Source organism: Pteronotus mesoamericanus, unplaced genomic scaffold, assembly GCF_021234165.1.
Source record: "Pteronotus mesoamericanus isolate MK-2021 breed Mesoamerican mustached bat unplaced genomic scaffold, CSHL_Meso_final contig_94, whole genome shotgun sequence".
In the NCBI taxonomy this organism is placed as follows: Eukaryota; Metazoa; Chordata; class Mammalia; order Chiroptera; family Mormoopidae; genus Pteronotus; species Pteronotus mesoamericanus.
In genome coordinates this window covers 5171521-5195590 of record NW_026555285.1, presented here as the reverse complement: position 1 = coordinate 5195590, position 24070 = coordinate 5171521, and the positions used below count along the sequence as shown (strand labels likewise).

Genomic DNA, 24070 nt, shown 5'->3' with positions numbered 1-24070 from the left:
GTCTGTCCACGCCTAGTCAAAGGGCACCTCACTTGTCATCTGATATCAGAATTCTTTTTTCCATTTGTAAACTGACTCATACATTCAAAAACCTTCATATGGCATTCTCTATCTCGGTGACCTACCTCAAATGCTCAGGAGAGAACACTAGGCATAAACACAGGGAGATGTCAAGTATATGGGGGTGGAGTTGGGTACAAGCAATTGAGGGAGACATTGAACAATTACTTTGTAAAGAATCTTCCACTAGGCTCACCGTTGACATTTTTCTCCCTGAATCCTATGGACAGCCACTTGAGGTTCTCATGGCTCAGTGTATGAGGGACCTTCAGTGGGATGAATATAAACTGCCAGCATTATTTTTTACCTGTAAGCTCCAAGTGTAAAGACTCTTATTGAGATGGCTGTCATAGCAACTAACAGTAATTTGGTGGAAGGTATAAAGTACCTTTCTTTAATTTGTATTTTAAATACTTTAGTCAAGGACTTTTCCTTTGGAATAATGGAATATTACATGTTGCCAAAGAACTAAATATACAAATAAGGAGCTTACCTTTTTTATACAGCATCAAACTCTTTTTCAACCCAGTGACTTTTTTCTTTTAAGGTTTTATAGAGAGAGGGAAGGGAGGGAGAAAGAGAGGGAGAGAAATTGATGTGCAAGAGAAATACTGATGAGTTGCCTTTCACACACCCCCAACCAGGGACCTGGCCCACAACCCTGGCATATGCCCTGATGGGACTCAAACTGGAGACCTTTTGTTTTGCGGGACAACACCCAACTCACTGAACCACACCAGTCAGGGTTCCAGTGATTTTCAAGTATGGTCCACAGATAGCTCCAGAGGTTCATAAATATATCCAACATCAAGTTGGGCTCTCAATTCTTCTGGGCAGTCTCCTGAAACTGTCAATTGCCACAAAATTGAAGCTTTTTATCAGAACTAGGTTTATAACCCACCAGGGGTCCATTAGCCATACTTTTACCATATAATTAAGAGTTGTATAGCAAGTACTGGTCACTGAAACATAATCTTTAGTAATTCAAGTCCTCCTGGTTTATGTTCCCTTTTACTGAGTGTTCTGCCAGCCGTCATTCAGCTACATGCACATGCACATAAATGCTGGTACTTTAGGGTGCTGTTCTCAGGGTTTTTCCCAGTCAGTTGAGGTTTTTGCTCTTCTTGCAATTCTACCATTATTGTCATCATTAGCTATTTCATTTAAAGTTATTAACTCTGTAGGTCAGATGATGGAATTTACAAAAATTTACTAGTGATTTAAATAGAGCTTAAGGAAAATGTGATTCAAATGAGTCATTTGCACACTTACTGCATAAGCAGATGCACATGTAATAAAAAGTACTTGGCCCTGATACATCATCCTGATACTCCATGGTTTCAGGTTCGATCCCCAGTCAGGGAATATTCAAGAATCAACCAATGCGTGCATAGGTAAGTGCAGTAACATCGATTTCCCTCTCTTAAAAAACATCAGAAATATTTTTAAAAAGTACTGTAGCCCTGGCTAGTGTGGCTCAGTGGATTGAGTGCCAGCCTGTGAACCAATGGGTTGCTGGTTTGATTCCTGGCAGGGCACCTGCCTAGGTTAGGGCCAGGTTCCCAGTTGGGGGTATGCGAGAGGCAACAGATCATTGTATCCCTTGTGCATTGATGTTTCTCTCCCTCTCTTTCTGCCTCCCTTCCCCTCTAAAAATACATAAAATTTAAAAATAAATTTAAAAACTGTATTATGACATTTCATGGGCAACATGCTGCATGTGAGTTTGCTCTTGAGCCTTTTTTTTTCTAATGACTTTATTTTTAGAGAGAGGGGGAGGGAGTACAGGGAGAGAAAACACTTATGTGTGAGAGAAACATCAATTGGTTGCCTCTTGCATGTGTCCCAACTGGGAACCAGTCCCACAACCCAGGCATGTGCCCTTTCCAGAAATCTAACAAGTGACCTACTGACCTTCAGTAGGTTGAGGGATAATCCTCAACCTACTGAACCACACCAGTCAGGGATCCCTTGAGCCTGTTTTAATCAGGCTTTCTTTCCTATCAAACACTTCTAAGTTTACCTGACTAGTTCACAACAGGTAACCTTGCTGACTGCTTCCTCCTTCCTGCAACATTCGTCTACTAGATTTCCAGGAGGCCACTCCCTTAGTTTTCCTACCTCAGGGGCAGTTTCTTCTTAATCACCTTTACAGGTTCATTATGCTAACCAATCTTCAAACTGGAGGGCTTGAGGATATTATTACTCTCTAGGTAATCTCACCCAGTGCTTGGCTTCAGGTCATGTATTGAGGCCCTGGTCAGGTAGCTCATTTGGTTAGTCAGCCCAATGCACCAACGATCCACAGGGATCAACCAACGAGTTAAGTGGAACAGAATCCAATGTTTCTCTGTCTCACTGTATCTCCCTAAAATCAGTAAAAAAAAAAAAAAAAAAAAAATTTTTTTTTTTTAAAAGTCATGTTATTTTAGAGTCCCTAGCTTAGACCTCTCCACTCGCCTCTAACAACAAATGTCTGCCTACCCTATTCACTTGCATCAAGAATTGGGACACTGACCAGGTAGCTCAGATGATTAGAGCAGTGTCCTGATGTGCTGAAATTATGGGTCCAACCCCCCCAGTCAGGGCACATGTAAGAAGTAACCAATGCGTTACCAATGCATTTTTCTCTCCCTTCCTCTTTTAGATCAATAGAATTAAAACAAAAAAACCCCTGCATCTCATATCATGTCCAAACCCAAATTCTTGATTTCCCATCCCATCTCAACGTTAATTCCTTTCTTCCTGATGCCCCGGAGAAAACACTGGGCTTGACCCTTAAATACCTTTTCCCCCTCATTCAACCTATCATGTCCACAACTACCACCCTAAACCGTATCATCTTAAGAATATTCATACCCCCTCATTCTCTGCTTTTACCCCTCTACCCAGCAACCACATGATCCATCAGGGAGGATCATGTCACCCTCCTGTGGCTTTCCTGCATGATCTGGTTTCTCTCTCCATGCACTCACTTCACTATCTTCTTTCCTTGCCACCTTGTGTCCAGCATACTGGCCACCTTATCCCTTGAACACGTCCAGCACACTCCGCTTTGCTGCATTTGCTATTCTTTGCCTGCAATGCCTGCCCTCAAATGTATTATTACAAAGGCTTTTTCCTGGACAATCTGGTAAAAAAAGCCTCTGCCAAATAGTTCGTACATTCAACAGCTGGGCTCTAAAGGCCACAAACAACATGCCCGTTAGGGCTTAGCGTCAATGACCACAAAATGACACATGCCTTCTGATGTACAAAGTAAACACAACTGACAACTAGAAAGATACAAAATGAGCATTCTTAGGCAACTACCTGAACTCTTCACTTCCTACACAAAGCCTCTGCATTGCTATTCCTATTCTTCCAACTTTTCCCATGGCTAGTTCACCAAATCCCGTTTCAGTTGTGACCTTAAGATCTATTATCAAATTATCCTCCTTGACCACAGCCTGAAAAATTCTCTCCCATTAGTATGCTCAGAGTGGCCTCCTCAATCCAGTGACTGGCACCACTTCTCTATTTTTAATGCCAGAAATAGGAATGCTTAAAACTCATCAGTTTCCAATATTTGAGTTTGCTTCTAGTCACTAGTGGGCATTACTGACTGATCTAACATTTCAAAATCTGAACCACATCTTTGAAGTCACTAGGTTATATTTGATTGCCAAATCTCTGGGTTTACTCTGGAACACATACAATGGTCCGATTTTTAAAAATCACTGGCTTACTGTTAGTTTTAACCCTAAAGTTTCAAAATTGTAATCATTCAGAAGGGTATAGGAGAATAATCTGAGTAATTTCCAGACCTCTCTTGTAAACATGTATTTTACATCCTTCTTTGGAGTAAAAGGCTTTTCAGTTGTTTACATGGTAAATTCTGAATTGTAGAAACTCTATTTTCCCACCACATATCCCCATTCAACCTTGGTGGCCACAATCGGATCTGCCCTGAAACCTTAGTGGACAGTAACTACTCCAGATCAAATAGTTGCATTTTCATCCCATACCCAATAGCCTTACTTGGATGTAATACATAGAGCAGTTGCTTTTTCTTCTGCCCACCAGACAATCCACATTCCATCTAAAACCTCATCTTTAAAAGGGCCAGCAAACCTTTCCTGGAACAGGACATGTATTTATTTTAGGATTTGCAGGCCTGCAAGGTCTGTCACACTCATCTCTGCCATTGCAGTGCCAGAGCCAGTCAATCCATAAACAAATGACAGCAGTGTCCTAATAAAGCTGGACACCAAGTCAGATTTAGTATCTTGTATTTTTGTTTCCCCATTTAAAAACATGACCACCTCAATCATAGAAAATAAGTACCAGGATGAGCCAGCCTGCAACCCTATCCCAGGATTGACAAAAGCTTATTACACAATTCCAGAAGACCTAGATTTCTATAGGACTTGGTCCTAACTTGATATGCTAAAGAAGCTCAGACAACTTTGCTTCCAAGTGGGTGGGTCTTTCTCTTCTGGTAATCTCTTCCAGTTTATTACTTCCATTTGTAGGTGATGAAAAATGTTTAAGGAATCCACTTCAAATGTTGGCTCTGCTGTAAACATGGTCTTTCCCTTTACTTCAACTCAGACTCAAGATCCTTGCTTTTTATATTCCATTCCCAGAAGTAGTTTTCACTGTAGAAGTTATCTGAAGACAGTCTTATGCTCTGTAGTAGTGGTCTATTACCAGGCTCTAGCTTCTCCAGGACCACTATACAGGATGGATTTAAATATGTATTAAACTAAGAGCCATTCTCTCAAGTAAGTTTAAATGCATTTTATTTTTTAGACAACCTACATGACATGTTTTCTTTAAAAACAATGCCTCCGCTCCATATAAATCAAAGTCAAAATAAATGAAGAGCTCAAGATAACATTAGTCCCATTTGTCCTAGTCCTGGTGTAGATGAAAAGCAGCAGCCAGTTATGATGATAGGTGATAGATCCAAATTGCCGTATTTGTTACTGTGAAAACAAGGAAGACTACATTAACAGCTTTTCCCAATATGAAAGCACATAATATTTCCAGGCTGCAGATGTAGTCCCCTATTCAATCTGGGCTGCCACACAGACAGACAGAAAGCGCGGGGATTATTTTCTTTCGCATCCTAGTGCAAACCAAAAGAACAACATTAGATTGTTCAAGGTCTATCAGTGGATGCAGAACCATCCTCACCTCTTTTTAAACAAAGTCCCACTCATACACACTTTGTTTTACCAAAATCTCAGATATCCTAAATAACTCCTTTTGGCAAATCATTTGTACTCTTCCTGAAATGCCTGTCTTGTTGCCTCTAATCTTGTTTGGTACAGTTGTAAGTTTACCTTGTTCCTCATTTATATGACAGCCTCTGAAAGCTAGAATAATAAATGCCTTCACTTCTGTACTGCTTCCAGCAGCAGCAGTTCCTAAGCATAGAAGACATTCATTTACTTTTACTAAAGCAATTTACTATCAGTATTTACTAAGAGCAAGGCTTTCAATGATCAACTTCCAATTATCACAAACTCAAGGGAAAAGGATTTTGGTAGTAAAACTTACTGTGTAGAGTAAGTTTTCTCTACACAGACCATAGTATAAAAATCTTTTACATGTGAAATCCTATTTAGACCCCCAAAGAGAAACAAGACCTGTACCCACATTTTAGAAGGACCACTGCAGAATTCATTCTAAGCATCTCACTGGCCACACCTAAGTTTCACCTAAGATGTCTCCATTTTCAAATTACTGATTTTGCCCCACTGTTGTGTACTTACACATTTTTCCATTTCTAAACCATCCTTAAAGAAAATCATATATGGGGTCACACCATCCTCACGGTAGTCCAGCAGAGCAACCATGCCATCTGGATTCATATTTTCACCAATAAAGAACTTAGGAAGCAAACAACAAACATCTAGAATTAGACCATTATATGCAGAGGTACCATAAGAAAACAAACTGGAATACAAAAATGACCCAGAACACCATGATTTAATCAAGAAAATTTCAGCAGCCAAGGCTCTGATGTCTAAGAGGAAAAAAAGTACTCACTAATCAATCACCTGACTAAGCACCAATAATGACCAAAATAATACAGAGAAATACAAGAACACTTTAATCTTTGTGGTAACTTAAGATTACCACATATACAATTCCTATTTATAAAGTCAAGTACAGGACGATAATGCTGCCAATGAGATAGTGCATCATATGGGAGAAGTATGGCGTGTGTGTGTGCGTGTGAGAAAGCCAGAAAAATCAAACAGCCAGACTGTGGTATTTTTCTTTATTCTTACAAGTAAGAGAAGTCATTGAAGTTCCCTAATAGGACAAGTTCAAATCAGAAGCAGCTCCAGTGACAATGAGACACTGAATTATAAAGAGAAAGAAAATGGAAAGACCACTTAGGAGGTTAACAAGCAATTTATGAGAGGAAGACCTAATAGGTATCATCTGGGTAGGAATGATATTCTGGAATCAGAAGACAAGATCTAGAAACACACTTGGGAGCAGGTAAGGCTACTTTCTACAACCTATTCTTTTGGAATGGAATCTAATAAGCATTCAAACTGCTCAAAAGTCCAGAAAAAGAACCACAATTTAATTACAAAGACCCATCAAGTAACTACTTTTAGGCCTTCAGTTAACATTGTACAGTCCTTTGATCCAAATATTTAAGATACTTATTTACCTGGTAGTTTTTGAAATTTGCAAGGATGTGCTTGATTTGCTCTGCAGCCCCTGTCATAAAAGGCTTTACTCTTTCTGGTCTCTGTTCTTCAAGTTTCCCTTTGATTCTAAAAAGGTATTATTAACACGTTAAAGTTTTGACTTCTAAGCAAAGTGACTTTTTATTAAGTAAATACTCAAAGTAAAAACAAAACCCCACTGAAAACAGTAACTGTCACTGGGCAAGGTTAACTAGTTCCCTGGATGTGTCAAAACCTCACTCAACTTGTTTCCGAAGTATTCTAAAAAACTAAAACCAGACTGCTTGCTCAGGTAGGTTCACAGTAGTTTACTTATAGATAAAAAAGGGTAAGACCTCCCCACAAGTATGCTTGCTGCTGAAGAATCTCCAAGTTAGCCAATCCGTAAATCCCACAGGATTCCAGAAACACCCAGATGGGTGTATAAGTATTACTTACGATTTCATGTAATCTTTAATGTACTTCTTGTAGGCCTCTTTTGTGAAGCTGGTTTCCTGCAAATGATGGTTCATGACAATATCAACACCAGTGATTACTGTGCTTTCGGTTCCTTCGCCCTCGGGGCCTTCAGCGGAGGCGTTTCCACCAATAAGCGAGTCATCAATGTTACCCTCTGTCCTACTGACCATCTGTATTAAGAAAGATTAGTTGCAAAAGACATTCTTTATCTCAGCATAAACGCATCCAAAAATACTTCCTACAACGGCAGCCCATGTACCCATCGTCCTCCCGCCAGACTTTCTCGTTTGAAACCACGAAAACACTTCGGGGAAAAATTTATGACCCCTCGGTTTCCTCAAATACCTGAACTCGACAAGAACTTTGTTTTTTGGTTGATGGAAATGAAAACAGGTTTGTTACAACCCAACTGGACGTTTTCTGTGGGCTTTCGGGTTGAGCAAGTAGATACAGGGCAGTCGCTAAAGGGCTTGGGAACCTCAAAGCGCAGACGCAAACAACCGGTCCCGGGCAGACGCCGGGGAGGATGGGCGCCCAAGCAGCAGACCTATTTCCAAGGCTCAGCTCCGCCTCCACTTTTCTAGAAAAACCCGAGCCCGGAAATAGTCTCCTCCGCCAGGAGGCAGGGCAGAAGATTGCACAATCTCGGGCGGGGGAGCAGCGGAAACACGAGCTTGCCCAGCCTCGCCCTCCCCCGCGCCGCAGCCCTACTACTCACCTTCCCCTCTACCTCCAAACACAGCCCGTCTGCGACCTCCCGGATCTTGTATATATCGGAAAACATCTCATCATCTGCTCGGAGACACAGACTCGCCGTTACGATGCGCCCGGAGGCCCAGAGCCGGCGCCGCCATTTCCCGCGCCAGCCGGCCAGACGCAGTCCTCACTCCTCCCCGGGCACGTGCCCCAGGCATCGACCCCTCTTCGCTCCCGGAACGGCCACAGGCATCCGCTAGGCCCAAGACAGCAGTAGCATCCGTCTTATCCGCCCCTCCCATCCCACACCCCCCCCCCCCCCCATCTCCTGCGCGCAACAGTAGGGGTATAGCAGTCACAACTCACGACTAATGAGGTCCCGGTAGATGATCATGATGGCGGCTGGAAGAAGACGACAAGCGGCGCTGGCTGAGCTGGAGCCCGGAGCTCAAGCGAGCGCAGTGCAGCCTGAGCCGTGTTGTGAGGGAGGGGGGAGCGGGCGGAAAAGGCCGACTCAGCCGCTCCCCAACCTCATATAGAGGGCAAGTCTCCCTACGTCATAGTTTGCTGCGCCTCCGGAAGCGCCGGAATTGGTGACGTGGCACGCTGAGCCGCGTTGGGCGGGGCCACAGCGCGAGCCCGGTTTGGGAGGCGGGAGGGGAGCATCCGGGGACTTAGCCTGGAGACGGAAGGCCGCATTTCAGGGGACTCGCCGGGGAGGGAATGGTGAGGGGAGGAGTTGAGGGGGCGGGGAAAGAGGCCCTGGGCCTTGATTCAGGGAGGGGGGTTGGGAGAGAGAGTGGATGAAGGAGGGCTTGGGGCCGCCCTGGGTGGGGCTTAGATGAAGCCTCTTCTAGCTTCCGCGCCAAGCGGCGCGAGACGCAGGCCCCTGCACCTTTCTGGAAACGGAAATGTCAGGTTTCCAGATTACTCACTTGTAAGGCCCTGTTATAGGCGGACTTTACATTTACCTAGAACCAGGCCCTTGAGGCCTTGGGAAACCACGAGGATAAGGGCAAGGTATGGGGCTTTTGACCAGTCTCTGTGGTCTCCGAGGGCCTCGGAGAACTTTTCAGCATTTACCCCAGCGGCTGCCGCCTCTGGAGTTTTTGGATGCCTTCGTGGGGCCGAGCTGAGACCGGGTAGTAAGATCCACGTCGCTCCGCTAGCCCCCGGGGAATAACCGTGGGGGCGGGTGTGGGGGGCTTAAGGTCTTTGGGAAGGAGGAAGGTGAAACGAGAGTTTTCACAGCTTTCCCATCTATCGGTTTGGTCCCTTTTTGAATGCTTGAGGATTCCTAAGGCATGCAGCTAAAGAGTTTTTTCTGTTTTGCACTTAGTCTTGATTCATGTCCTTTGTTTGAAAAAAGGGTAAGTTCTCACTTCTAAGGTGAAGTTGAAATTATATCCCAGGTGCTAGAGGGTTAAACATAAAAATAAGGAGCTTCCACCTGCCTAGGTGTTATTTGGACTTCAGACCCAATTACTAGGTACAAAAATAAAAACCACCTTCCCTATTTAGTTATTTTAAGCCAGTATGAAACCTTAGAGCTTGTTCCATTCCAAATGTTTTTATGATCTTTTCTCTAGTTTTATGTTCAGTTAAAAACATTGTTTCAAGTTTTACAAAAACAGTCCCATTGAAAAAGATACTCAAAGTAGAGTCAAAACACAGAGACCCAGTTTGTGAACACATTTAATCCAGGTCCAATCTGAGAAAATGTCATTCTAGTCCTGGCCAGGTAGCTAAATTGGTTAGAGAGTTGACCCCATAGGGCAAGGTCACCTATGGATCCCTGGTCAGGGCACATACAGGAATCAACCAGTGAATGCATAAATAAGTAGAGCACCAAATTGGTGTTCCCTCTAAAATCAGTAAGTTAATAAAATTGTTCTACTTAAAGAACTGGGGAATTATAACAGATTAAGAATTTTCCCTAAATCCAATAATGAAGCATTTCACAGAGAGTAACCCTTGTGAAAAGCAGGGAACAGTACAGTGAAATGGGATGATGGAGGAGCCAAAACCAGGAAATGCACCACACCCTACCCCCCACAACCCCACCCGTAATGATGGGGCCCTGGGCTGCACTGGTAGCCCAGAGAAAACTGAGTTGGTAACTAGGAGGAAGCTAAAAATGGGTTGAAAAGTGGACATCTGACAGATGGTCCAGGAAGGATCTTTCAAACCTCTTGATATTTTTGTGGGATATATAAGTGGGAACAGACAACTATCCTAGGCGTATCACAATTTAATTAGTTTTCTCAGCTTTAACATTTTCAATTTCTTGAGAAATATTCCCAGGTCCTAGTCAGGTAGCTCAGTTGATTAGAGCGTTGTCCTTACATGCCAAGGTTTCAGATTCAATACCCAGTCAGGGTATGTACAGGAAGGAACTAATGAATGCATAAACAAGTGGAACAACAAACCGATGTCTGTCAGTCTGTCTTTCTCTCCCCTAATTTTGAAGCTATGTGAGATTTGGTATCTCTTGCAGTTAAAGAGATTGCAAAAATAATGTCTTCTGCCCTCTTCATACAAGTCCTCACATGAGAAAAGAACTTTAAGAGGAGTCACCATTTCATCAGGATTGATAACAATGACTTAACCACATTAGGGTTTATTTTCTCGTAGCAAGGAAATTCAAGGGTATGTAGTCCAGCCTGAAGATATGAAGCCATGGTGGCTTTATGGGCGTCAGAGATCTGGGATGGTCCTTTCTTCTCCACCATCCATAAGGCCTATAGCAGATGCTGGAATTCCAGCCATCACATCCATCTTTCAGACAGCAAGAACAGGGGAAAGACCAAAGGGGTAGTGCATTCTAGCTTTGTGTTTACTTTCTAAAAAGCTATTCTAGAAACCCCACTGAACAATTACAAAATGATGCATCTAGTTGCAAGGAAAGCAGCAAAGTGTAGTCTTATAGTTCATTGACACTGGTCCATTGCTACACCAAATCAAAGCAGGATTTTGTTGTTAAGGAAGAATGTAAGCAGCTAGAAGTCATTGTTGTAGTCCTCAGCTTAGAGGTGTTCACTTTGCTCAATGGAGGTCCAGTTCAAAGCTCTAAGAAATTGATTTGCTAACCAGAATAGCAGTAATTTAGCGTAAGAAATTCTTAGCTGGTTAGATGTAGAATAGAAAGTAGTCACCCAAGTTACAAAAAAATGTGGCTTGATTAATAAGAGGAATTAGGTGAGGGAGTTGGAATGCAGTGTATGATTGTGACAGAAGGTGATTAGGAATGAACCACCTAAATGACAATCCTTTGGTTGTAATCTGAACTTTTTCATTTTTGAGATAATTAATGAATCCTCATTTCTCTTTTTCCTAGACTCTTCATAATCTAATAACAAATCATTACTTTAGTCATGTTAAAAGGCAAGATTCTTTTCTTTGCAGCACAGCTATCCCAAAGAACTTCCTGTGATAATATGTTCAGTATCTGCTGTAATACAGTAGCCCCTTATGGCTGTTGAGCACTTGAACTTTGGCTAACTGTGACTATGGAACTAAATGTTTACTTTTATTTAACTTTCATTAATTAAAATTTTAGTATCCATGTCTAGGAACTTCATTGGGCAGCAGAGCTTTATAATTTAAGCTCTATGAAGTGGGGCTTTATTTTGTTAATTGCTGTACTCCAGCACTAGAACAGGTCCTGACTCAGTAATGGTTGCTGAATGAATGGATAAAATTATTAGATAGGACAGCTAGAAGATGAAAAAGCGTGGCTCCAGGATCCATTATGGACCCAAAGGTCAATGTATGTCACACTTGGCAGTGGCTAGATGGGGCCACGGGGGAGTGCCGCTGGGGTCACAGGTCACCCCCACCCCCATCAGGGCAGCAAATGTCGGCCAGGGGGTGGGGGGGTGTGGGGGTGTGGGGGGGAGGCGTGGGAAGGAGCGCACCACAGGGAGCACAGCGCTCCCTGAACCTGCGGGAAACCGGCTGGGGCCAGCTGAGATGGGAGAATTGCTCTGAATCCTGCGGAGTCCATCCTGGGGTTGTCACAGATGAGGAGAATAAACACAAATCGTCGCAAACACTTCTGTTTGCCGGGAGAGCAGATGGAGAGGGGGGCACTTCCCTTTCACTGGATAAGGCCGTGGAACATCTCTCCAGTGGAGAAGGCCCCATCGCCCTTTGTTCCAAGGCTTTTACTGAAAATCTTATAAGTGGGGCTAGGTAACAGGAATGCACACATGGTAACAGGAATGCGTACATAATCTCATTACGTTAGTAAGTTTCACAAAGAATACAGGCTTTTAAGAAAACAAGTGACAGGAATACACTGATTTGCATGAGTCCAAGAGGAAACCAAAACAAAAGAGAATGAAGATAAGGGCAAGTGCCTTAATGATAAAGGGTAAGGGGTGTAAATAATGTAAATGTCCTTTGCAGCATAAGCTGGCCAGAGATCGGAGGGAAGAACAAAGCACACTTAAAGAATTTACTTTTAGGCCTGATTTCCCTGTCAACCACCAGCCCTGATTTAGAGCTGATTCCTGCACAGCTTCAAGCCTGAGCCAGGTATGGGGAGGGAAACACCAAGAGATAAGGAGACTGCTTTTTGGCTGCAGTGAGGACTCCAGCCTTGTCCAAGCCAAGCCAAGAGGTGCTGGGGCCTTTTTGCCCCTTCTCTGTGACCCCCAATTTCTTGTCTGCTGCCTATAATTGGTTAATGCCTGGCTTAGGTTGCCCCTCCCCCAAAGGGGTCTTACCCATCATTGACAAGGGCCATCACAAGGCAAAGCAGAGAGGCAGAAGCTATGCCCCTGCAAGGGGGGGACAGGCCAAGTCTCAGAGGCTCGTTTCTCCAAGGCCTCCTGATTATTTCCAGCCTTGGTGTCCTGCAGCCTGTCAGCAGGGTTACAGCTCCTGAAACCAGGCAGGGCGTTTCCCAACAAATGTATGCATTTTCCTGCATCACATGATGCCTTCAGGGGAACATAGACATGAAAAGACAGCTGTCGATTTCCCACCCACACTGGTAAATGCACTAGTTTAAAACTTAGAAGAGCTGGGTTCAAATTCTGATTCTGCAACTTGTAGCTGCATAATTCTGGGCAAGTAATTTAACCTCTCTGAACCTTTGTTTACAGAAAAACATCCAACTGATAAGAGTTGTGAGTATTAAGTTAAAAAATACTATAATGTGTGTGAACATGATAGACATATTTAATGACATTATTTTCCTTCTTCTAATTATCATTTGTTGTTCAAGGTGATTTTAAGTTATTTGACTAATGCAAACTGTTTAAATTTAATATTAAGAAAGGTGTGAGACCTTATAACTCTAGAATTCGATGTATCTGAAACACATAGTAGCTACTCAAATTCTGTAAAGAATCAGCATTTCAGCCAAGCTTTTCCACACTAACCATTGTCAGTTTAGAACTCTTGTGTCTTTTTAAGGATATTATAAATGATGACAACACATACATCAAAAAAGATAATGTATTAGAATGCACTTTGTGAAAGTGTGAGGTTATATACAAGGAATGAGGAAATAATAAGTAGTAGTTGCAACTGGTTAATTATAGGGCAACCCAGTCCTAGTTTCTGGCTGATTGTCCTTCAGTTGGAAACTGTGGTCGTTTGTTGAACACATCATCATTAAGAGAACAAAGCCATGGGATAGTGGCCCATAAAACAGTGGTTCTCACCACTGGCTGTGCATTAGAATCACTTGGAAAACTTTATAAAACCTGATGCTCCAGATCAATGAAATTAGCATCTTTGGGGATGGGACACAGGCAATAGAATTTTTTAAAGCTTTCTAGGTAATGCCAATATGTAGCCAAGGTGGAAAATTGGTCTTAAGTAATTTTAATAAAAAGAGGCTTTTTCAAAATAGTAGTCAAGAGAAAATTTAATACCTTTTAAAAACGCAAATTCCTGGTAAAGGAAAGCAGAAGAGAAAAACAGTAGTTTGCTGGCATACCTTCTGTAGACCAGCAGAAGTGTGATCCCCTGACCCCTCTAAAAGGAATTGCTCAACAGTCAAGTTTTGGAAGGTGGGAGTGCTGAATGATGAGAAAGAAATGCTGAAAATACCTCACTTCACTCTTCTCTCTTTCTGAAAGACAAACTACTAACTATACAAATTAAAGATGTACTTTGGCTGAGATTGTCACCTTCTTCATAGGTCCTCTCTGCCCACCATGTTAAAAATTGCAATCACTGGTTTCCTCTTGGATATTCCCATTATTTTCTCCCTAATTTTCCTTTGTGTCACTTATCAGCAACCAACGTAGTATTTCTTTACTTATTATTTTCTCTTCTGTCTCCCCTCAAGACAATGTAAGCACCGTAAAGGTAGAGATTATTATTTTTTTGCTCACAAATATATCCCCAGTGCCTGGAACTGTACTGATAGACAGCCAGTCAAGTTGTTCAACCAATAAACTTCAGACCAAGACTCATAATAGAACCTACTACAGGTTTACCATCATATTCCAACAAGGCCACTCTATGAGGTAGTCATGCTTGTGTGATCAGATTTTCTGAGTTCCTTTATGAACGGCAACTTAGGTTTTTGACTTTGCCATTGACTAAAAATAATAAAGATAGAAGACCAGTAGCTAGTGGCTAAAAGAGGCTGTCTGTATAAGTTAACATACAAAAGAGCTCTCCCTTTGGAGCAGGAAAAGCATTCTAAGGCATATTGTTAAGTGAAAAAAGCAAATTATAGAATAGCATTATGCTACCATAAAACAGAGCACTGGGGGAATCTCCTCCATTGGCCGAGACAGTGGCAGGGGGAGGTTCATACACTGAGTGCATGAACACTAGCAAGATAATTGACTAGAAAAAAAAGCCCTTCTCTATCCTGGTAGGAGCTTGGGGGTGGGACCAGGGGAAGGTAAACACATGTGCCATGGAAGTCAAAATGGTACAGGGGGAGGTGCTGCCCAAAGAGGCCTGTCAGTCTAGGCAGAGGAAAGAAGAGATTAATAGAGAAGTAAACCCACCTGAAAGTTTTGAAGGTTTCAGAAGTTGATTGGTCGTTTTGAGAAAGCACCTGGGTAGTCCCAAACCCAAACTAATATAATCCCAAGGGAACAAAGAAATGTGCCCACTCTGGCTCCTGACCTCCACTTGCATGGTTCGCTTGCCTATTCTCTCCATGGGCCACGTGGCCTTAGAACCCATGTAGCCCATGGTTCCAGGAGGGAGTCTCTTGCTCTCTTGCCCACCTGTTGATGCTCTCACCAGTGTGTGTCACAGCTCTCTCACCTGGGAGCATGTGACCTTGTGGCTCTGGCAACCATATGGCCCATGGCCATATGGACTCCATATCCAGGCTCCAGAACCGAGGCTGAAATGGACAGCAGCCAGGAACAAGCTGAGTTATCTGAATGGGGACTAAGATATCTTAGCGTCTGCCTGTGGGCTCCAAAAGACTGTACTTTAAAAAGGAGCAGGCACTCTGGACCCTGACTTTTGTCTTGGCCTTGCTGAGGACAGCTGGACTTTTTCCATGTAAGAAAGAGGAGATGGGCTTTGAGTCCACCATTCTCCCAGGTTGTGCAACACCTGAATAAAACCCCTTTCCTTTTGCACCAGCATCTACCATATGAGTTTGGCTTTTGTGGTGACAGGAAGCTGAATCTCCGTTTTTTGTTCAGTTACAATAACATGTACATCATACCATCTTTTTACACACAGACACATGAGGAAGGCTCTGTCCTGCAGTCTCTCCAGTCACCACGGATGGAAAAATAAACTGTACCAGACACAATTTGCCTGTCAGGAGAGTGGGTTAGCGATCCCCTCTAGTGGAGAATGCCCCGGTCCCTTCTCCTGAAGTGGCTTTTATTGAGAACGATATGCACAGGGGTATACAGCATGCATACAAAAGTTATCAATCTACATCAAAAAGGCTATAGATAATAAATTGAAGAAATACAGAGGTTTGTCTTAAATCAAGGCCATCAGACAAGCTGGTGCCAGATGCTCATTAAGGCAGTTTTCGAGGCTCAGAAATTACCTTCTTTTGGTGAAGTAAAACACCTGGTTTTTTCCTTATCAGGGCAGTGCAAAACAGAGCAAGCTTCAGTAATTATGTTGTATTTTTTGGGCCAGATTTCCCAGAGGACCCTCGGTGTTAGTACTGGTCCATGTTCTTCCCAGCATCCCTGGCTTTCCAGCTGAGGTTTTCAGGCAGGGGGCCTAGCTTACATGGGGCTACAATTCACGATGCCACACAAAGTGGTCCCCAACAGACACAAATGATATAACCAGTATATTGCTATAGACATTATATATTTTGTAAAAGCACTGTCTAGAAGGATATGCACCAAACTGATAACAGTGGCTAACTCTGGGAGGCAGCTAGGCTAAGGAGAAGCACAGTTGAGTGAAACTTTGTGCTAATCATAATGCTTGAATTGTAATTTATCATAATAATGTCTTTCCATATAATTTAACATTTAATTTCTAAAATTTTCTTTTTCTCATAGATACCTAACATGATAATACACATAAAAAATGGGGGAAGTATTCATATTATATATAGACATTTTGTAAAAAAAACGCACCAAAGAAATAAAAATATGAATATATGCCTGAGAATAGCTAAAGATCTATCTCTAAAGTGTGTGTCTGGGAGAAAAAAGGTTTTTGATCACTTAGTAAGCATAGGGTGTGTGTGTGTTGTGTGTGTGTGTGTGTGTGTGAGAGCGCTAGCATGTTTTTTTTATTTGAAAAGCTGGCTCATAAGTTATTTTTCTAAAAATGGCAGCAAGTACTTATTAGGGAGTAGTGAAGAAAGGATGGGTGAATGCTTGCTGACATGCTGCTGGAGGAAGATAGCTTATCTTCTACTTACCACCATTTTAAGTGAAGAGCACACTGGTGTGGGTATTATAGATAATACAATTTGCAAAGTATATTCATTTCTTTACCTTATACTTTGCCTTGCTTGAAAAACTATTGGTAGAAGCTTATAGAGTTCTATGTAGCACATAGCACCTTCAAAAAAGAATGAGGCAATTGGTACAAACAAAAAATGAAGGTAAGACAATAAGATGAAGCCAGGAAGCCAGGGGTAAGGAAGTTATCAAACTGGGCATCATAAAGTCCTGCACAGTCGATAGACGTGGGCTCCAGATTTGGTCAGAAGCTTTTAGCAACACTTCCCACCATAAAAAAAGAGCTGGTGAGAAGATATAATTAGTTCTAAGATTCACCATTTTTGTGTTAAAAATTTTCTTCCTTCTAGGAATTTTTTTTGGTGTCCAATGATGAGATGCCCAAGGCATTTCTTCTATTGGCTTTCATCAGTAAATACTCCTACAATAAATTTAGTAATGGATTTCACATGCCTTATTTCTTATAGCCTTTTTCAATGTACACCTAATCTCAGAGTTAATAGGATCAGAAATTTTAAGGGGAGATTCCACTTAAGTATTCCTTTCCATCTCCATGACATAAGTAAAAAATAGTGTGATTTATGCTTTATAGGAATATTGGGACCTACAGCTCAAAGATCATTATTTAACAGGTATGAGGTAGATGCCTTTTTATTTACATTCTTTTCATTCTCCCCTCTTCTTGCTCTCTCCATTTCTTGTCAGAGTGGGCCATCTTGAACCCATTCACCTCCCATCTTAAGTCCATTCATTGGAAGCAGACGTGGATCCTGTGAGGTGGACCAAGGTATGTGGGTATTGCTGAGCCACTGCCAGGGCCAACACTTGGAGATGTAGTCACCACAGACTCTTTCCTCTAGTCAAGAATAAGCAGGCCAATGAGTCAGGTCTGATTTCATTTCATGGATAATTAATGAGTGGAAAGGACTCTAATTCCAGCTCTGCACTCGGTATGCCTTCTTATAATTCTGGCAGCCTAAATAAGGGTTGGGTATTTCCCTAAAATAGAATCTGAAGAGCAGATGGGACTTTTATTTTTTAGAAAAGCCTTTATTAAAGTATAATATACATACAAAAAAAGTACATATTGTAAATATACTCATGTAGTCCAATAATTTTTCACAAAACTAACCACACGCATGCCACCAGCACTCAGATCTATACACAGATCATCACTAGCACCCCAGAAGCTCTCTTTTTGCTCCTGGAGGGCCTCTGAGAAGTTATTTTACACATTTGTCTGCCTTTAAATAGACCCATTTCTATATCCACCTACACAACCAGGCAGGCACTTACCCTTTTAATTTTATTTATTTCTATAAATATAGAATCACATAGTTCATTTTAGGAAATGCATAAAGTTATATGTGTTTTTTTGTGGTAGCAAAAAAATTCTTTTCTTCTTTTGCTTGGCTCTCTGTCTCCCTGTCCTCCCCCACCCTCCTGTAGTCTCACCACCCTGAAACACGCTATAATAACTTCCCAAGACAAGAAATTGAACAGCTTTGAGCTGACCCAAAGCTGCCCCCTTTGCCCCATCCTCACCAAGCATTTATTCTGCCTTTCCAAATAACCGATGCAGCAAAGTGTCTTTTTACAAAAAGGGTTTCAATGAATACATTTTAAAAAAGGAACAGTAGATAACAGTCTCTGTTTGGGATGATATGAAAGTTCCAGAAAATGAATATCATATTTTTCATTTTAATTTTTTCACTTGAAGTGAAGAAATGTATGTTCTCATTGGTGGTGGTTGTAGTTGGGAGGGGTGGTAAGGAGATAAGAGAGGGAGTATACACTCTAGGGTGGAAGATTCCAGGTAGAGGTTTATAACTTCTCACTCCTGAATCAAGATAATGACTTTCCCTTATTGCTCCCAGGCAGAGTAGGAGAGTTTTAGGAGGAGGAATCCCTTCTAATGCAACCCCCATCCTCAGGCCTCGGAGTGGAGGGGAGGGAAGTAAATCTTTGGATGTCATCTGTCCTACCTGTTGACACAGCATCTCACCCACTCAGGTTCTTGCCCTGCACACAATTCCCTCATGGACCCGAGGTTCCTTGCTTGCACCTGACTCACCTGTTGAAGAAGCAAAGCATTAGTTGTTTCATGCAGCAGCAGGATTAGACTGCCCACTCTCTCCCACCATGTACCCACCATTCCAGATAGCCTCCTTCACTCCAAGGACTCCTCACAACCTCACCTGCATCTGTTCCTCTTTAGACTCTCTGGGTGCTGCTGGGCAGGAATCCAAAAGTCCTGAACTATTTCAGCATGGAGGTATGAATAAGAAACAGAATGTGCCACTTTAGGAAACAAGTTCACAGCAAATTTGTGTTATTCTAGTTATTTTTTTGTTTGTTTGCTAAATCCATGACACTCAAAATGTAGTCCATTCGCCATCAGCCTCACCTGGGAGTTTGTTAAAAATATAGCATCTCAGTCTCCACCCAAGACTTCCCAAATCAGATGCTGCATTTTAACAAGGTCCCAGGTGATTCATATACTCATTGAAGTTTGCAAAACTCAATTCTGCAGTAAAAGTATACTTTTATAGTTAAGAAAATAATAGTTATTTCCAATGGTAGCATTTCCCCAATGACATTTCCTCCAGTTTCTGGGCTGTCAGGATGGAGGCTGGAGACCCCTCTGTACAGAAGTGCTATGCCCTGTATGTGAGTTGGGCACTTGGGTGAAGATTCACCTTTCTTTTCTCCCTGCTATGAAGGTAAAACCTCTTGAACATTTATGGTAGCAATTCCTAAGTACCCAAAAGGGATGTCAAAGAGAAAATTTTAACCAGCATGTTAATTAATAATGAAATTATTATTGTCATGTGATTATGAGGACAAAATGATTGCTAAAATCATAATACTTTCTGGAGGAAGATAATAAAGTAGAAGAAGTGGGTGAAATCAGAGGCAGTGGCAGGGAAAGATACAGAAAACCACCACAGGAAATGACAAAAAGAACGTGACTGATAATGCCTTAGCCCCACCCACCCTCAGAGTAGAATTCCTCTCCCAAAGGTTTGTGTCTTGGAGTGAGCATCACTGGGTTCCTCTTGAATGCTTCCTGGACTTACGTGATTTTTTCTTTCCTCCAGTTAGGGAAGTTTTCCATCATTACTTTTATAAACAGGTTCTCTATCCCTTGCTCCTCTTCTTCTCCTTTTGGTATCCCTATTATATGGATATTATTATGTTTCAAGTTGTCCTGCATTTCCCTCAATGCCTCTTCGTTCTTTTTGAGTCTTTGTTCATTTTCTTGCTCTTTCTGGGAGCTTTTTTCTACCTTGTCCTCCAGCTCGCTGATTCGATCCTCTCCTTCATCTCTCCTGATTTTGATTCCTTCTACTGTGTTCTTCAATTCAGAAATTGTATTTTTCATTCCCTCTTGCCTCTTATTGATAGTTTCTATGTCCTTTTTCACACTGATACAGTTTGCAGTAAGTTCCTCACACTGATATAGTTTGCAGTAAGTTCCTCGTAGTTTCTCTGTAGCTTTTTGTAATTCTCTCTGAGCTCACTGAGCTCATTGAGCTTCATTATAACCGTTGTTTGAAATTCAATATCTGATAGTTTATTTGCCTCTATTTCATTTAGTTTTCTTTCTAGGGAGTCCTCCTTTCCCTTCCATTGAGGGGTGGTTCTTTGTCTTCCCATTATTTGTGAGACTCTTCTTTTTTGCTTCTGCTTCTTAAATTGATCTGTCTTGATTTCCTGACTTTGTAGTGTGAACTTCTATGTTAGGAGACCACTATTTTTTCTTTCTGGATCTGCCTCTGGTGATGTCAGCCATTGACCCCATCTGACCTTAAGCAGTCTTTCCAAGACTTCCAGGAATCTACTGTCTGTGCCTGTCTCGTTCAGTTGTTAATCTAGTCACTCCACACTCATCAGTCAGACTTAGGTAGCACAGGGCAGGACAGAGTCCCTCCTGGGGGCAGTGCTCTTGTGTCCTCTCACACTGCTGCTGCTCAGGGGAGTGGTCTGCCTGAGCCAGATGGCTGCTGCCCAGGGAGGAATCAGCCCTGGGATCCTGCCAGCTACTCTCTGTTTTCTCTCCAAAGCCTCCCTCTGTAGACTCCTCAAGTGTCTCTGGACCACTCTGTGCCCCCTTTAGCCAGGGATCTACTCTCTGTGACTGCTGCTCTGTACTCAGCACATGGGCTTATGCACCACTGGGCTGGGACAGAGCCTCCTCCATTTATATATCTTATGAAATGATCACCGCAGTAAATCTAATACCAATTTGACATACATAGTTATAATATTATTGACTATATTTCCTGTGTATACTTTACATTCCCATGAGTATTTTGTAATTACCAATCTGTATATCTTAGTCCCTTTTCCCTTTTCACCCATCCTCTAACCACCCTCCCATCTGTCAACTATCAAAATGTTCTCTGCATCTATAAATTTGTTTGTTTTGTTTATTTTGTTTTTTAGACTCCATATATAAGTGAATTCATATGGCATTTGCCTTTCTTTGTTTGAGTCATTGCTCTCAGAACAATACCCTCTAGGTCCACCCATGTCGCCAATGGCAAGATTTCAATCTTTTTTTATGGCTGAGTCATATTCCATTGTATATATATACCCCTTCTTTATCCATTCACCTATTGATGGATGCTTAGGTTGCTTCCATATCTTGTCTCTTATCAATAATGCTGCCATGAATATATGGATGCACATGTCTTTTTGAATTCGTGTTTTGGGTTTCTTTGTCCAGCCTAGTACCTAAAAAACGTTGGCAATAATTATTTCTTTAGGTCTTCATTTTCCTTTTTAAGAGTTTCCGTGTACATGCAAAAATTACCAAATACAATTTATATTCTTTTCTCCTGTTAATTTGTCATATTTCAGTTTGATTCTTAGGCCCATCCAGAGACCCCAGGAGAGTAGAGTAGAAATTTTACCTCCATTACAACTATCTTCTTGGTTTGCAGAAGGATGCATTTGCACGTGGTGAAGAGAGAATTCACCTCTTTCATACCTCTTTTATAATCACACTAATCTTGTTCATAAGGCATCACCCTCATGACCTAATTACCTCCCAAAGGCCCCACATCCAATTGGTATCACACTGTGGATTAGGGCTTTAACATATGATTTTGGGGTTGGGGACAAAAAATTCATAGTAAGACAGAATATCTGACATGGACATACTACATTTTATAGTTTGCTTTTACATTGAGTGTACTTGTTTTCTTGATCCTAATTTGTTGGGTTGGGGGGTCTATATATGACAATCAATATGGATAACTAATTGTTCATTTTGTTTTATCAGCTATTGTTAAAAATCCAGTTACATGCAAAGAGCAAATAAAAGTAGAAATAATATTCTTAACTTCTGGCAGCTGAGGGAACTTGACCCCTGTTTCTGAAACTCTCTTTCCACATCTCTGGCCTTAAGGATCCCCTGAGCCAGGGGGCTCACACTGGATCCAGATTGCTCCCTACAGAGCAGTCAGGAACTGCTCTGAAAGGAATGCTGCAAGCCAGAAAAGACTGTCAGGCAGAAGCAATGATTCAGGGAGACTGGCCAATGGACATCTGTGCCCAGAAAGTAGGAGGTATGGTTGATGCTCGTTGTGTGGGGACCTCCTTTTCTCTTTTGACAGAACTATACCTGAGTTGTACCTTCTCATTTTTGGAGACTCACAATTGAATATTCCCTATTGCTGAAATATATATGGCAAATATATTTGACAGAATTTTCCTCTTGATATACTCAATGTGCAAAGTGAGGTAAATTTAAAAGTGATAAATAAGGCTCAGCAATTCAACTCTAATCTTTTTATTCATTGTGAACATACAAAAGCTCTCTTATTTAGTCATGGTTTTCTAATAATGTAAAAACACAACTCAAGTTCTGCCCTTAAATTATAGATTCTAGAATCAATTCCATGTATTTTTCTATAACCAGAGTGTGCATGAAGCTTAATTCTGGTTGTTGCTCTCTGAAAGTAGAGTTTCAGGATCACAAGGATCTAATTTCCCATCCAGAAACCAAAGAACCAGAAAGCAGCCTAGGTCAGAGGCAGTCAGATGGCAAGTAGTCTGAAAGACAGGTAGAATCAGCCATACATAGAAGTATAGGCAGTGTTCTCCAGAGAAGAAGAACGAATAGTATATATATGTAGATATATATAAAAAGAGATTTATTATAGGAATTGGCTCACATGATTTTGGAGGCTGAGACATCCTATAGTCTGCCATCTTCAAGCTGGAGAATGAAGAAAGCTGGTGGTATAATTCAGGTTGAGTCCAAAGGCTTGAGAGCCAGGAGAGCTGATGCCTGAGGGCAGGGGAAGATGGATGTCTTGGCTCAAACAAGAAAGCAAACCCACTCTTCTTCTTCCTTCTTATTCTTTTCATGCCCTCAGTGAGTTAGATGATGCCCATTGCTTTGGTGAGTGTGATCTTTTTTACTTGGTAAACCAATTCAAATACTACTTTCTTCCAGAAACACCTTCCACAGACATCCAGAAATAATGTTCTGCCAGTTACCTGAGCATCCATTAGCTCAAATTGACATACAGTATTAACCATCACAATGGACTTCCCTGGTTGACCCACAGAGAACCAGACCACCTGCCTTGGGTAGAGGCTGGTAGAAGCACCTTCTGGGGACTTGCTTCTGTAACTCCTGTTCCACGACAAGTGAAGGGCCTAATGGGAGAAGTGTGTTGTGCAGAGACCTTAGGCCACAAGACCTGCTGAAACTACAAATGCTCCATTTCTTTTATTTCTTCTTTTTTTGTTGAATTTATTGGAGTGACATCGGTTAATAAAATTATATAGGTTTCAGGTGTATAATTCTATAATACATCATCTGTATATTGTATTAAGTGTTAGCCATCCCAAGTCAAAAGTCAAATCTCCTTCTATCACCATTTATCTCTTTTATACCCTTTCCCCCACCCCCTTTTCTCTCTGGTAATCACCATACTGTTGTCTGTGTCTATGAGGGTTTTTTTTTTTTAGCTTGATCCCTTCACCTTTTTCACCCAGCACCCCAACCCCCCTACCCTCTGACAGCTGTCAGTCTGTTTTATGTATTTATGAATCTATTTCTATTTTGTTTATTAGATTCCACATCTGAATGAAATCATATGGTACTTACCGTTCTCTGATTGACTTATTCACTTAGCATAATGCTCTCCAGGTCCATCCATGCTGTTGGAAAAGGCAAAATTTCCTTCTTTTTTTTTTTTTATCCTCACCTGAGGACATGCATATTGATTTCAGAGAGAGGAGAAGGGAGGG

The 24070-nt window shown here is 41.7% G+C and overlaps 1 protein-coding gene and 1 non-coding gene across 3 annotated transcripts; both read right to left on the bottom strand.

The window, feature by feature from the left end:
* Positions 1 to 4817: 4817 nt before the first annotated feature.
* On the bottom strand, positions 4818 to 8473 carry TPT1 (tumor protein, translationally-controlled 1). Of its 2 annotated transcripts, none has more exons than XM_054586359.1 (6): positions 8280 to 8461; positions 7936 to 8009; positions 7197 to 7387; positions 6740 to 6845; positions 5823 to 5939; positions 4818 to 5030 (listed from the first exon to the last, which is right to left on the bottom strand). In XM_054586359.1, exons 1-6 carry the CDS (start codon positions 8305 to 8307, stop codon positions 5028 to 5030), a joined length of 519 nt encoding a protein of 172 aa, XP_054442334.1. In that variant the 5' UTR covers positions 8308 to 8461; the 3' UTR covers positions 4818 to 5027. The 2 variants fall into 2 exon arrangements, with proteins under 2 accessions (XP_054442334.1, XP_054442335.1); XM_054586360.1 differs by lacking the exon at positions 4818 to 5030 and adding an exon at positions 5037 to 5173 and having other exon boundaries at positions 8280 to 8473.
* LOC129081234 (small nucleolar RNA SNORA31) lies at positions 5100 to 5229 on the bottom strand. The gene has a single exon (XR_008530293.1). It is a non-coding gene; the product is annotated as a small nucleolar RNA SNORA31 (small nucleolar RNA).
* Positions 8474 to 24070: the final 15597 nt, after the last annotated feature.